Raw genomic sequence first — 14,870 nt, forward strand, 5'->3', positions numbered from 1 at the left:
GCAGAGGCAGTTTGGGAAAAGTGTTTATTCGTTCCAAGGTCGGGGATCAGGCAGACAGTCAAGTGCAGCAGCGGTAGTCAGGACGTCGGGCGTAGAGAGCAGGTCCGCGGGCAGGCAGGGGTCGGTACGCGGGAGATCGAGGCAGGAGTGTCAAAGGAGTCAGGATTACGGGGTCGGTCGGAGAACAGGCGGAGGTCGGTACATGAGGGACTACGATCAGAGATGCGGGAGTGCGGGAATGGGGCAAGAGTTGCGACGATCTGTCAGCTACCAGTCGTCCCCTGGGTCCTACAAATACAGGGGTTAATCAACGATGATCAGGCGCAGGTGTGCGCCTCCTAATCGGCGCCGGTGTGCAGGGCTGGACCGGCAGGACCATGACAAGGCTAAGCAGAATGCAAAATAGACGAATGAACGATAAAAAAGAAGACCCAGGCCATGTGCTGCTGAAAGTCATAATTTCAGCCTACAAGAAATCACACACTGTTTGTTCATTTTGCATCCAAATTGTCCAGATTAGCAACCAATCCCAGATGACTTTGGGTTGGAGGAGGAGGGTTACACCCGCGGCCGGTCGCCAGTCGGAGGCAAGGCGCACGCAAACAGAACGGCCACGCGCTCACGTTGACACCTGGAGACGATTTTGAGTTCTCGCAAGCACGTTTTGGCGATGCGACCGCACTGGAGGCAGACGCGCTAAGCATCATTTCGACGCGCTGCCCACACAAGTCCATGAAACTGGAGAAGGTAAAAGGCCCACTGCGTAAAAGGCGCTTGCTCATCAGCCTCTTTTTGTCCTTGTGGACTTGTAGAGGCTGCTTTCTCTGCCTTTTGGTTTATTTTTGTCTCGGTTTGATCCTTTCTCGTTGGAGTTTTAGTGAGTCGTATCTCGTTCAAAGACCCTCCTGCCTCAGCTCCAAACGCTATCATGAGCATTTGTCACTTGATCTGAATATTTGTTTAGTTTCTGATTTGGTTTGACACAAATCCTGGTGTCAGACTCGTCATCAGACTTTGGGCCACTTTGGCTTTACAAAACACCTTATATAAGGCGCTCGCATGTGTATTTTTCACCTGGTTGTACGTTCTTTTCCTTTTTACTTTTTACATCTCAATGAAACTACAAACTGTGTCACGAAGGGGTCCTGGACTTATAACCGTGGAGTCCATTAATCCTAATTACTGCTAAATGAACTCAACTCTGCAAAGTTTTCCAACGAAGGAGTCCTCATCCCAGACAACAGATGCCGCGCAACGATAATTGAAACGGGGGGACTTGTGAATAACTCCCAACGAGTTATGTATTTCGTACAATCCTCCTACAGACGTATTGAAACTCAAAATGAACATTTGTTCAAATCAGCTTCCATCAAAGATGAATAACGGGCTAGTTTTAATCTCCTCATATTCACTTTCAAGGTTTTGCACGCCATCGAGGTTGTGTCACAGCGCCGGAGACGGCCATTTAATGTTTTTTGGGATGGCGCGTTGAAATATTAATAGCGGGTCATGGGAAAGGACACGCCATCCTTCACACCGAATAGTTGCAACAGAAGAAGCGAGAATATCGGAAAGTTCAAGTCAAACATGGGGAGTCGTTTTCCTTACGATGCCCTCTCACTTAATTTTGTCCAAATCAAAAACAAAACAATCCATTCCGTGTCATCAGATGATGGATTTATTTCGGTTTGGTTCTTTCTAAAAGAAAGACAAGAAAGTGGAACTGAGGTGTTATTTTTCATCCACTTACCAGTTGAATTGACAAAATGAAGGCATATTAAATCTCAGGCTCCAAGAACTGAAAAATGGAATAAAGTGTGGACACCCGTGGACACGTTCACCTCAGAATCCTCGCCAGCGTCTGCAAAAAAAAAAAAAAAAAAAAAAACACTTCTCGGGGTTTTGCCCGCACGGGCTCGCTTGATGAATTCGAACCGGCTCGTCCAGTCGAGTCACCAAAGCAATCGGGCGTAACCTCGCCCGTCTTTCTGGGTGTGTGTGTGTGTGTGTGTCCCCCCCCCCTTTTTTTTATTTTTTCTTTGTCTTTGTGGGGCTTTCCTCCCGAAGCGTCCACAATTGCACTTCAATTTGCACGGTGCATAAAATCAGGCGCATCCACGTTTGAGTCCTCTTGCTATTCCGCCGCCTTCTGATTCACGTTAAATGAATCTCTTGTCCAACGTAATATTTACAAAGAGTTTTTTCTTTTTTTTTTTTTTAAATATCAGATAGACATGACACGCTCTGGCATTTTCACTGACCTTTCTTTTTCTTTTTCTTTTTCTTTTCTCTCTCTCTCTCCCATCTGTTCCTCTGCAATCATTTGAAGGAAGCGGAGGTAAGTCGTCAGTCTGTTGTTTTCTGGAATAAAAGTGTTGGGTTAGTCCGAGTTCTGCGCCAACTCACTTAAAATTTCACTTCAAAGATTTGAAAATCAACTCGTTTGGAGTTCTTTCTCCTTCTTTTGCTTGTTAAAGAAAGTCATTACTCATGTCTGACTGGTATTTATTTGCCCACTGTTGCCAAAGATTCCGTCCAAATTTGCAGCCAACGGCAGCTTTCACCTTTCAGTCTCAAAAACTTGAGGAAAAGCTTCTCGTTTGAAGGCTCTTTTTTGTTTCATTTTGTCTTTTTTTTTTTTTTTTTTAAATGAGCTATTAAAACAAAAAGTGGACCGCAGCAGGTTAACTGCAAACACAATCTGAGGTCGGAACCTGACTGAGTTCGGGAGCCAAGGCTGCATCGGAAGGTGCAATATTTGGCGTGCAATTTTGGAATATGACAATAGGAGCGTACGGCGCCACTTGCGGAGGCGACGAGACTCACGTGCGCGACGGGCCGCTACCGAACGCGGCCAAATGCGGCGACGGGAACGCCGGTGATGGTGTCGGATTCGCTGTGGCTTTGCTATGAATTGCAAAGGAAGCAAAGAACACAATCACTCGCTCTTACGCCGCGTCCTTGAATGCACCCCACGCAGCTGCGCCGAAGCGGTTGCCAAATATCAAGGACGTTTTTCCCGCCTAAGTCTGACGGCCGCTTCGGCTGGGCTTGCGAATTGGAAGTCCTTAACAAAACGTGCCGCTCTTGAACCGAAACGGACTCCTGTTCAAAAAGCGTTTGCAGAAATGTTCATCAGGCAGAAAGATGGTACATTCCGTTCTCGGTCGCCCAACGTAAAATATGTTTATGAACTCTCCTTCATTGAGACTGTTCTGGTACAACTCACAAGAAACGCGATGTTGAAAGACTGCGGCTGCTACGCTCTTAGATACCCGAAATAAATTTGGTTAAATTATCTCAGACCGTGAACAGACCCGTTCAGAGAGGAGCTTTCGGATACTCCCTGTCGGTAAAATTGTAGCCCTGGGGTAAGTTCGATACCGGTTCTCGACACCAGTCCCGAGGTTGAGAAGTGTCGGTCGTTCCGATCCATCCGCAAAAGCAGAATCCGCTTCAGCCGTAAAGCTCAAAATTGTCCGGCTTCAAGGAGAACGTCCGTCGACCTTTTAACGTTTCTCAAGGATCGGCAGTTGTCGACCGAAGACGTGTTATTCTCATGTTATACCGGAACTTGTTACGATTTAGATCGTAACATTTTTGGGACCCGTTGAGAGTCGCTCATCAAATCCATTGACGAGGTCAGACAACGTCGGAGCTCAGCTCATTTGGTTTCCCGCATCTCAAAAGTGTGAAATATGTCGAGCAACGAGGTACTGCTGTGAAAACATTGCGCCGTTGCCGTGCTGTGAAACATGCCGACCTTGCAATTGACAACTTTGAGACATTGATGATGTCATTGCAGCACCAAAATCCAAACCAAAAGTTTTGCGGGTCAGAAGTTTATGGCTCGTTTTAAACCCAAATGTTGTCAAAACCTCAACAACATTGATTATGGCGCAATTGTAGTGTCCTGCTTTATTGTTGTCACATTGAACCAGGGAATAAATAACTAAATACAGACATGAATATCTCATCACCATCAAGGCTGGAATGCATTTTGATTCATTTTCAATCTTTGTCTAAATGCGGTTCAGCGTCTGAGTTGAAACTCTTTTCTGACATCGGGTATGACGAGCGTGTAAAATGAATTTGTAATCGCGAGTGACGGATTCAAGACAAAGAAAAGCGAAAGGAGGCTCGCAGTCGAGTCGGGAGGCGCAAATGAGGTTTCATCTGCTTCCCGCTCGTGCTTATTTCCTGGCGCTCTTGTTTTCTCTCCTTGGAGATGAAGATAATGTTCCTACTTTTCAAATCTGTCAGCTTTTCTCCGTCTGCTGCACTTTTGTGTCACCGAGGCGGACTTGCCGCACGGTTCCGCTCGGGCTTCTACTTGAGATGCAGACGGAGTCACGCGAGCGTGTTCGGGCTGCTAAAGATGGGCAAAAAAACAACAACTTCAGACTCCTTTTTTTTTTTTTTTTTTGGGGGGGGGGGGCAAAATATTCCAAATTGTTGGTCTACAAATGAGTGGAAAAATGAGCTCGTGCTCTTCCAAGCGTATGCTAACCTTCATGGATGATTAGCGTTGATTACGCCGCGGTTCATTATTTGAGCTTATTAAAAAAAAAAAATCCTTTTATCAATTTATCTCTTCCTTATTGTCATCAAACATTGAGGTTACTGTAATTTTAATGAAACATTTCCTCCCACCTCTGGCCACTGAGTACTATGGTCCGTATTTTGTTTTTATTTAAAAAAAAAATGTACTCTTTGCCAGATTTTTTGTCATTATCATTGACATTTTGTTTTATGTTTTCATTGTTTGACAGCAGCAAGAATCTAAGAAGTTGTGAACATCATCGGGGTTATACAATACCCCACAAAAGCATTTTTATTCTGGTGTATTTTCACGATATTTCCTTTCGAGTGTGAAAGTTTCCACTCGAGTCCATTGGCAGGAACGTTTCGGTGCTGTCTGGAATGATGACGTTTGTCATGTTTTGTTTCCATTCAGGACGACTACTTCAAAAGTTGGGCTCCTGCCAGCTCTCTCGACCAAGGTGAGTCTCTCCGACCAACTGGATCGATCGGTGGAGCGTTGATGATCAAATGGGCCGCATATGCGTAGCAGCTTTTCAACATACTGTATGCAGATCATCCCCCCCTCCCTCCCTCCCCTCACACACACAATCACAAGATAAATTTTAGGCGTAACGCAACACATCGACGCGACTTATTCCGTCTTCGTCTATTCGCAATCGAATGACGTGACGTCCACGCGAGCTGAATTTGCACGCGTGTGAAGAAGCCATCAGCAAATCCCCATTTTCAGACTCATCAGAATGAATTTTATACGACACGTAAAATGTTGTGTTTTATTGTTGGCCGAATGGGAATCGCGGCTCGCGGTGTGCCGTCTCCAACCTCATTTGATGTCTTCCGAAAACAAAGCAGCTTTTTGTTGAGACGGCGAAGCCCAATTCCAAACGAGCGTGCAGAGGAACAAAGAACCTGCTCCTCATTCACGTTTCGTTTTTTTTTTTTTTTTTTTTTTTTGCCGCAGCGCCAAGCCGCGATGGCTCCCTCGCCGCAAAGCGGGCACCTGCGTGACCGCTCAGTTACTGGCACGCTCGCGTTTCCGCCGCGCCGTAACTCTCGCGCAAACGGTCCTCCGGAGAGTCGTGGACAGGAGAACTATTAGACAGCCACTGAATAAAGGAAATCAATCGGACAATTTGGGAACAGTTGGCGCATTTCTGGGCCTGCATTCCTTCTCGTGAAGTTAATTTTCACCCAGCTGGCGCGGGGCGACTTTGCCCGCCAGCTCGCGGCCGTCGAGAGCATAAAAGTCTTTGTGATCCACGGCACCGTTTTGGAAAACGCTGGAATCCTTCAGCAAAGCCAAACGCGTCAAAATGCGGCTAAATCCTGTTTAAACCAGACGATAAATCAAGGCATTAGCCCCTTTTTGCTGTCCAGCAGCTCAAATGACTTGGTCCCGGGTAGAAAAAGTCTACACACCCTTGCTCAAATGGCAGGATTATGCGATCTCAAACAATTGGACAAAACGAAATCATTTTGAAACGTTTTCAAGTCATGTGACCGATAACCTGTGCCAGTAAATTGAAAGAAAGAGGGGAAGTAACATTTTTTTTTAAATCAATTGAAATAAAGACGTTGCCTAAGTGTGCACACCCTCCTGAATTTGGTTCTGGTTGTGTTCAGAATGAATCAATTTCCTTCAAACTCCTTCAGCCAAATGGGAGCACCGGTGGTTCATCCCAAATGAGTTTCAGATGTTCTAGTAGGCTTCCTGCCATGCGTTTGTCTTTGCTTTGCTTTCCTTTCTGGCAGACGTTTTTGTGCTAAGGCTGAAGTGTTTGTAATTGGCCTCCGCCTCGACAGAAGGCTACGAATAATATTCCCAAAGAAAGATGCTGCCACCAGCACGGCGCTCATTTTCCCTTCGCCTTTTTTGCAATTGTGAATCCAAAAGGTTGACCTTGGTTTCATGAGACCATAAAGAAGTTTGGTTGTGATTCTTCGATGGATTTTGATGTGCGCTGACTCCGATTGAACAGATACTCGTTTCGGTTCACATTTACACTTTATAGGCCACATGAAGTGGGGAAGAAAATTGGTTTAACTGGGAGCCATTTTTCATACGTGTGGCGAGTTTTTCTGTTTGCTGTACATGAAAAAAAAAAAACGACTTCTATGACCAGTTGCGATAGTTGTCTGTCCGGCTACGACGCCGTTGGCTACTGTTCTGCGCGTCTCACTCATGCGTTAAACTCTCCAAATTTGAGATGTATTCAAAGCACATTCATGGCGTTGGAGAATGGGGGTACCTGTCCATCGTGGCTCAAAAAACCCCAAAACATTTTCAGTTTGACTTTGAGCTTGACGTGATTTCTTCGAAAAAAAGGATTCTTGATTTCATTTGTCCGTGTCCCGGATCGCGGCGACAGTTGAGCGCTCCAGATCCAGTCCATCCGTTGTTTGGGTGTGCGCGAGGTCAACTTACATAATTGCAATCGTAACGTCGAACGCGGCCACGTCGCTCGGCGGCAGCTCAGTCCGACTTAAAGGATTCTCCACTCAGTCGGCGCCCGCTGATCTGAGTTTGACTAATGAATGGCGCGTCGCCCTTGGAGACTAATCAGGAGCCGCAAGGTTGATGGAGGGAAATCCAGTCCCTTGATGAACCGGTCGGTGATTAATGCGTCTCTCGGTAAAATCTAATGAATGGCATCGGTTGACCTGCTGCTGGTGGTTGTGAATCGTAAGCAGTCGCATCCCCCGTTGGCCGATCAAATCTTCGTGATTGTCGTTCACGTCCTTGCGTGACAATTGCCTTTAATGTCCGTTCCCGTTTGGATTTGCGGGTTATTCGATGGCGCTGCGGTGGCAGTGATGGACTGCGTCGGTGTCACGATGACGCGCGTTTGACATCCTCGTCGCAATTACTTAATTTTACGTCGCGTAAACGTAGCAGAATAATGAAACCGTGGGGCACACCAATAAAAAAATTCTCTGGCAATATCTGCATGTTTTATTTATTTGCATGTTTTCAAGCTGGTGTCCACTCTGGCACGATGACAAATATTCCCAAATATTTGTTAAACAGTCCACCGTCAGCTTGCCGACGGAATCGTGTTGCTTAGTGAAGCTCCAACTCAACGACCAAATATTTTTTCCACCCGTCATCATCGCCGCCCTGTCAGCAAGCTGCACATATTTTGCATGCATTGCTCGCGCGTACATTTTCTGCGTGCAGTTAATTCACCCGCATTGCAAAGTGTGACAAATGGGCTTTTCTAACAGCCGATGAAATTTCAAGTAAAATCTCGGATTTTGGGGGCAAAATGTCATACTTGTAACTTGTAAGTACTACATTGTATTTTTGTTTTGACTGTTCCGATAGTACGATCTAAAGATCGTTCAAAGGTTGGAAGCCGCTGTCCCGTAATGAGGAGCTTGTTCCCTGTCAGTCGCGTTCCGGCTCGACGTATTCTCCTGTTCCGGAAATGAACTTTCTAGCGGCGTAACGTCTTAACTCGTCCACCTCGTGACACGTTTACACATCCGTCACGTGACCTTTTCACTTGTTTCCATAGTGACAGCTCACTGACCTATTTCTGGTAGTCGATGGTTAACCTGCTGGTTTTCTGTAAATGTTACGCTATGACGCAGACGTCCACCTGCCTCCAAGAAGGTGCTGTTTTTTTTGTGCGTGTGTGTGGTTTTGACACAAGGCCGCGTCACAGACGGCGCAAGATAAATGTCATACATTTCTTGTGCTCTTTCATATTTCATGAAAAGATTGTTTTTTTTTTAAATCCTCGGTACATTAGGTTTATATACTCTAAAAGGTATTGATAAATACGCCATTTCAAAGTATTATATTTCATTCCAGCCACATAAGAGTAATCTGCAGTTGTCTGTCTTTAATTATGATTCATAAACATCTACAGCGGAGACACTTTGTAGTGATGATAATAATGTTGGAGGCCATCGTAGGTTACAGCGATGCTCTTTTTACGAAATAGCTTGACAACATCATCCGATATCGTGTGCTGCATTAAACATGAGGCCGAAAAGCCATCTGGTTGTGCGGCGGCCATGTTGTCGCGTAGGTGGCCATATGCTCTCAGGAAGGCGCCACCTGCAACCGGCGCATCTGTTGCAGGGCATTCATTCCTTTTAGCATTTCAAATCGGGCAAAATGCACTCTGTCAAAGCATCTCGCCAAAATGGAAATTTGTTGTGGGCCGTTGGCGTGATGGTGAGTGGATTAGACGTGTTATCCCCTTTTTGAGAGCGCCGCGCCTTCAAAACAAACAAACAAACAAACAAACACACGCTCGCAGCCCTCTGTTTCTATACTGTATTTCTGAGAAAGTCATACATCCTCACACATACTTTGTCTTTGGAGAGTTCCCCTCAAAAGGGCCTTCAAGTCGGACGCACGGACAAGAAGTTTGGAAGAGTCCTCGGCGGAAGATAACGTGGGCACTGTGAACAAGACAAACGGCGAAATCAGTATTCGAGAGCGCCCCCGCCGCCGCTTTCTGCTTTCTTTTATATCGCCCTGGCCGGCAGATTTGTGAGCTTGTGATTGCGATGCATTATCCGGGGACGCGAGTCCGAGGCAGGATTGCAAATAGCGGCGAGCCGTCATCGCGGCCAGTGCGGCAAAGCGAAGGAGTGGCAAACGGCAACGGAGAGACGACTGGTGGACGCAACGGAGACGACGTTAACCCATTCATGGGCGGGGTGGCAATTTTTTTGCCTTGTTGAGATAAAAGTCTCCTAACAGGCCACGATCAAGGAAATGGCATTCCTTTTTGTTCATGGCTCAATTATATGATAACTTTACTCATTTATAATCTCATCCCAAAAATGGGACGCTGGTACTTGGGTTTTCTTAGTAGATTGTCCAAAAAACCAGAATCGGAATGAGATGAAAACATTTAAATATTTTGATATACTGAAGGATGTAATGTGTGAAAATCGTGACGCTGCCCAGGAATGGGTCGGTCAGGAAGTGTCAGATGCTCGGGGGCAACCGAGGTCGCCGCTGACCGTCGGACAAAATCCTGGAAGATCGCACGAATCAGACACTGGGTACCATAGTAACCATTTTGGCATCAAATAATAAAAACGCCCTCAGACCAATTTGGCACAAATGACTGGGAAAAACAAAGCTTTGCAGTTTCCCAATTAGCAGTCAGCCTGAGATGAGATGTGACATGTTCTTCCTTCCGCGCCATTCTTGCTATTTGTGCGACCGTCCCCGTGAATGGCCTCCGTCTACCCGCTCCCGTTTCTAATCAAGCCGCAGACGACCTCTCTGACGCTCCGTCTGCTTCATAATGCAACACCATCTTTGATCTGCGGCGCAAAAAGAATTAGCGAGCGAGAAACTGATAAGAGAAGACGCAGAGAGGATCACAAACGGTGAGCGTCGTCTGTCGATGTACCCGAGAGAGTTTGAGCCGGTACAAGGTCGAGCAAATATTGTATTTGGGCTTCCCAGCTTGCTCTGCGGGCTTTCTTCCGGCGCCGTTTAACGCTCTGATTTCAATGGCTTGTTGGCCACCTTATAAAAAACGACGAGATCCACGAGCCTCTTATCTCGCCGGCTGGGCTCTGGAGTTCGGTTGCGTACCAGACAAAACCATCCGTTACACGCGCTGCACGGAGAGCGCCGTGATTCTTTTTCTGCCGGGAAGCGGAGAAAGAGCACGCGGTCGCACGTCGGCTTTTGCTAATCCACATAGCGCCGAAGCCGCGGCGTCTGAAAGCCAAACGTGATAAAAAAAATGGATGAAGCGCACAGAATTGCCAAGAGAAATTGAGATAAAGATTGAATGATTGTGCGCGGAGCCCCGGCGGGTAAATGCAATCATTAGCGCTTGCACCTCCCGTTATCTCAATGCACGTTTGGCTGTTTTTTTTTTTTTGTTTTTTTTTTAATGGCAGACGAAGGAACTCACTGGCCGGCCACCGCGCGTCTGCGTGTGTTTGGTTTCGGCCCGCCGCGCCCCACAGCCAAGAAACTCCAGCCGCCGTTGCAAATGCGGCGAAATACACTCGCGGCGTCGCCTGCCGTCTCGGCGGCGGCCCCTCAGGCTGAATGCCGGCGGGTGGCAGTGGCAAAGATTGAGAAGGTAACGGTGGGAAAACAGAGAACAAAAGCCAACAAAAAAGACCCCAGAGCATTCCTGTCGAGATGAGAACTCCAGAGATAAACGCCTGCGAAAGGAGAAGTTCCTGAAAACGAAGCGCCGTCATTGGCTTGCTTGCTGCAGCAGAAAACGTCACAAACGACCCGGCCATTTTCTGCACCGCTTATCCCGGTCAGGATCTGCTTTGGGCGAAAGGCGGGGCCGGACGCTTCGCTCTCAATTTGTCAATCAAGCGTGAAGAGTGGCTTGATCGGGCAGCCGTTTCCCACCTCGCAATCTGATTTGGCCTCGGCTCGCCGACTTGAACGTGAACACTGCAGGAGACGGCGACCGTTTTGTTGGGCCTCCGCTTGGCACCAATGCCGGCGGAAGCAAAATGTTGCGAGCTTCCAAATGACCAATTCATTTCATCGAGCGCATTTTTTCATTTGCGTCTTGAACTGGAAGAGCTTCCCTCTTGTTTCTGTCAACGCTTGTTCTGCCAGCAGCAATTAATTATTGTCCAAATGTTCTGTTGCCCTTACAAACACCTTCTGGCGCAGATGTTATTTCATTGACCTTGTTACAGCAGGCATTCGCTCATATTTATGACCACTCGAAACCATCTGGGTGCTTTGTGTACGTCTGATTCGGTTTGCGTGTTTTGTTTGGTTTTCAATTGAGGTCAATGACCGAAGACCTTTTATTGATATCGTCATATTGATGCGCAGCCTTAGTTGTCTGTTCATGATTAGTGTGATTATATTTTCAATCTGACTGCGGTAGATTTATGGATTAAATACAAGGTGTGTTTTGACAAACGGTGACCTTCAAATCCAAGCTCCAAACGACTTCAAATGACTTTTCCCCTCCTCTGCCGCACTTTCATTGCATGATTCTTCCCGGATTCTCCACAGTTTTGTCGTAAAAAAAAAAGAAAAGTTGAGCTTGGGAAAGAGAGGAAAAAGAAAATCCCGTCACGTGAGTATGAAGGGGTTGCTCCGGCGCGGCGATCTTCTTCTGGGTCAGGAAGTGTCAGATGCTCAGGGCAGAGTGCGCAAGCTGGTCGTCATGCTGAAGTAGCCTCGAGTTCTCCTCCCGCAACCGTCGCCTCTTCGCGCCCGTTGAACGAGGCCGACGCCGCGGTCGGTCGATTTCTTTGGCTCGCGCTGAAGGAGAAAACGCTTTCAAAAGTTTGATTTTGAAATATATCGTTTGTTTTTGGAGACACTTTGTACATTCAGTGTGACCTTGTGAAGTGTGTCCTTTTTTTTTTGGGGGGGGGGGAGGCTGCGGTTGAGCACCAACACCATCTAAAGAGTGATTGTGCAGTTTCTGGCGGGATGGCAATCAGCAACCTTTAGTGATAAATACGAAGGTTCTGATTCCAGATGATTTGAAGTACATCACAAATCATGTTTTCGTTTTCGTTTTCGTCAGCAGTGCGCGCCCAGCGCTGTACGTTGGTTGTGTTTTGGGCTTTTCCTTTTCTTGGGAGGTGCAACATTTCCGCATGGAAGGAATCGATCAATCTGCTTCAAAGTGAATATTGTTTTATTCTCTTTAAAAATGGACATTGATCATCCATTTTCAGAAGATTGTCCTTCCATAAAAAGTGAAGAAAATCGACATTCCTTTCTGGGGTTAACCCCCCTCCCCCCCCCCCCCCCACCCCACCCCACCCCAATCCCCTCTGGACTAGATATCGTTGGCTTCATTTGATTTTTCAAATGTGTTTTTAGAGCGGGAGGCGAAGCCCGGACGTGACGGACACCCGGGGACCAAAACCCACACCGGATCTGCCAAGAAGATGCTACAGGATGGTAAGTTTGAAAAAATTACTTCCATAAGTTTCAGGTGTTGTTTGTGTAGCTCGAGCTCTAAGGTCGTGATTTCATTTTATGGATTAATGTCAGTTGATTTGTCCCAAAAAAAAAATGGATTTCTTGGACAGCAGCCAATTCTGACAACACTTTTGTATGATAGCATTCTTACCGACAAGAACCATGAAGCACAATCGACACCTTCATTAACGTGTCACCAAATATGATACACAAGGTCCCGTATTAGCCTTCACAGTTTAAGTCCCGACTTGAATAGAAATAGAAAATGACATTTGAAAAGATAAAAATACTTCCCTGGCGTGGTGAGTGCGGGCAAAGGTGCAAACGCGGGAGGGATGTGCACGCAGCAAAAATACCAAACGCAATCAGCTTAAATTGGGCGCCATATTTTCACGCTTATTTGTAGCGGGAAAGAATGAGGGATAAAAGCCCGCAGCCGCGTGTAATGTCGGTTTATTTACAAGGAGCCCGAAGGGTTTTCCCGCCGCAATTTCAGTCCCCGTAAAAGCGTGGGCGTTTGCCGCAATTGCTTTCCGCTCGCCAGGCTCAGGTAGCGCGCAGATACGTCGCCGTGGAACGGCGAGATAACCCGGCGCGCCGTCGGTCGTCTGCTGCAGATAGAAGCGTAACTAATGCGCGCAGAATTATCAAAGGCGTCCCCTTTAGGAACTCGCGGCTATTTCTAGCCTTGGCTTCGCCGCTAACGTCATTCGACGCCTCAGATAAAATGAAGCGCGCGACGTATTAGGCTAAACCATCCCACGGGACCACCTGCCACTTTTGATCTTTGCGATGTTGCAGAGGTCAGGGACGAAGACGTGATCTAGTACGGTACAGTACATGGACTCGTATTTCTTTCAGCCAGCGAAAGGAACCAACGGCACGCTGACTCGTGGAATTGCGGCTCAACTTTAAATAGCTGATGCGAAATCTGTGGAGAGTTTACAAACAATACACCACAGAACCTCGACCGAAGGGAAGTAGTGGGGGGGCCGGGATCCTCCGCTGAATCAGATTCTTCGTTGAATTCGAGCGCCTAAAAACACCACTACCCACGCAGTTGTTGTTTTGTACTTTTTGGTGCACCAAGAACACCCAGCACTGTATGAAATGATCTTAACGATGTACTGTATGTCTAGCCAACTGGACGTCAATCCATTTTCTGAGCCGTTTATCCTCACAAGGGTCGCAGGAGTGCTGGAGCCTTTCCCAGCAGTCATCGGGAACACCTTGAACTGCTTGCCAACGGGACGCGACTTTCGATTTCCTGCCCCTTCCTCGTATTCATCGCGTTAGTCACTTGAAGTCATACTCAAATCATAAGAGCCTCAATCTCTAAGAAACCGACTTGACGTTCGTCACTATTTTTGCCCATCCTGCGACGTTTCACAACTGAAATCCGGCGGGCCTTCTTTCTCCGCGACGCGAACGTTCCTGCGAGGCTCCCGACATTTGCAACTGGCGAATGGAAAACTCAGCGAGGAGCAAAAATAAAAATGCAAATTGAAATGACAACTTAATTGCACAGATTGTATTCCGCCGAATGACTAATTAGACAAAAGCAATTCCGTGTTTTGATATGATTCACCGTGAGATGAACGGCGTGTCATCATGGCGTAATCTTTTTATCTTATGGAAAAGATAAATCCGCGAGGGAGAGCATCTGCAACATTGTGTTGTCTGGGAATGAATAATTGCTTTTTTTCCCCCCCCCTTCTGCATATTCACAGTTCCTAATTGATCCACATATAACCACGCTGGTTTGTCGACATCGGAAATTATTGAGATAATTGTAGTACACGCGTGTATGTGTCACATAGTTAAAGGAAGCGGGCTGATGTTGTTGTTGTTGATGAGTCAAAATGAAATCTGTAAATAGTGTTCATTTACTCTCTTGTACACTTGCAGTAAAATTTTAGTCTTTTGTAGATGAAAGCAACAGAAAGAGAGACTGCATCGTCTTTATCGACGCGTACACACAAATATGGAAAAGGAGGCGTGAAATCAAGATTGAAAAAGACATGCCTGTCACGAACCTCCGGTACGGGGGCGGACCCAAACGCGGGACTTCGTGGCAGAGGCATAATGTTCAACGCGCTTTATTGCGGAAACTGGCTCATACGCGGTGTAGCATTCCGAAAAGGCAGAGGTACAGAAACGCTGGGCGAGGCGGGATCCGAAAGACTTCAAACAGAAGGGCACTGGATCGCCGTGACTAAGGTTAATTTAACTTGGGCGTAGAGCGGAGAGTCCCACAGACAGTGAATGCAACTCACTAGCACAAAGTAAATGCCAGTGACAAAACTCCAAACTTAAATGCACGGTCTAATGACAGTCCACATGTGAAACGGTGTCATCGTGTCAACGGCACGCGTGTCCAGCCTTCATCCGCTTGCGCGTTGACATCCGC

General features: G+C 46.9%; 1 protein-coding gene and 1 long non-coding RNA gene across 14 annotated transcripts in view; one reads left to right on the top strand and one right to left on the bottom strand.

Annotated features, from left to right (window-relative positions):
- Positions 1-14,870, top strand: part of spock1 (SPARC (osteonectin), cwcv and kazal like domains proteoglycan 1) — a 120,297-nt gene that overhangs the window by 78,119 nt on the left and 27,308 nt on the right. For 12 of the 13 annotated variants that reach the window (XM_061835067.1, XM_061835069.1, XM_061835063.1 and 9 more), the window contains 2 exons: positions 4,958-5,003; positions 12,359-12,439. In XM_061835067.1, the coding sequence (XP_061691051.1) occupies positions 4,958-5,003; positions 12,359-12,439 (127 nt within the window). Of the gene's footprint in view, positions 1-4,957; positions 5,004-9,768; positions 9,907-12,358; positions 12,440-14,870 lie in introns of those variants that run through there. The other variant, XM_061835073.1, reaches the window with a different exon arrangement.
- On the bottom strand, positions 8,516-11,586 carry LOC133508720 (uncharacterized). Its single transcript, XR_009797127.1, has 3 exons — positions 10,446-11,586; positions 8,869-8,961; positions 8,516-8,775 (listed from the first exon to the last, which is right to left on the bottom strand). It is a non-coding gene; the product is annotated as an uncharacterized LOC133508720 (long non-coding RNA).

The sequence above is a fragment of the Syngnathoides biaculeatus genome, chromosome 11 (genome assembly GCF_019802595.1).
Source record: "Syngnathoides biaculeatus isolate LvHL_M chromosome 11, ASM1980259v1, whole genome shotgun sequence".
NCBI lineage: Eukaryota > Metazoa > Chordata > Actinopteri > Syngnathiformes > Syngnathidae > Syngnathoides > Syngnathoides biaculeatus.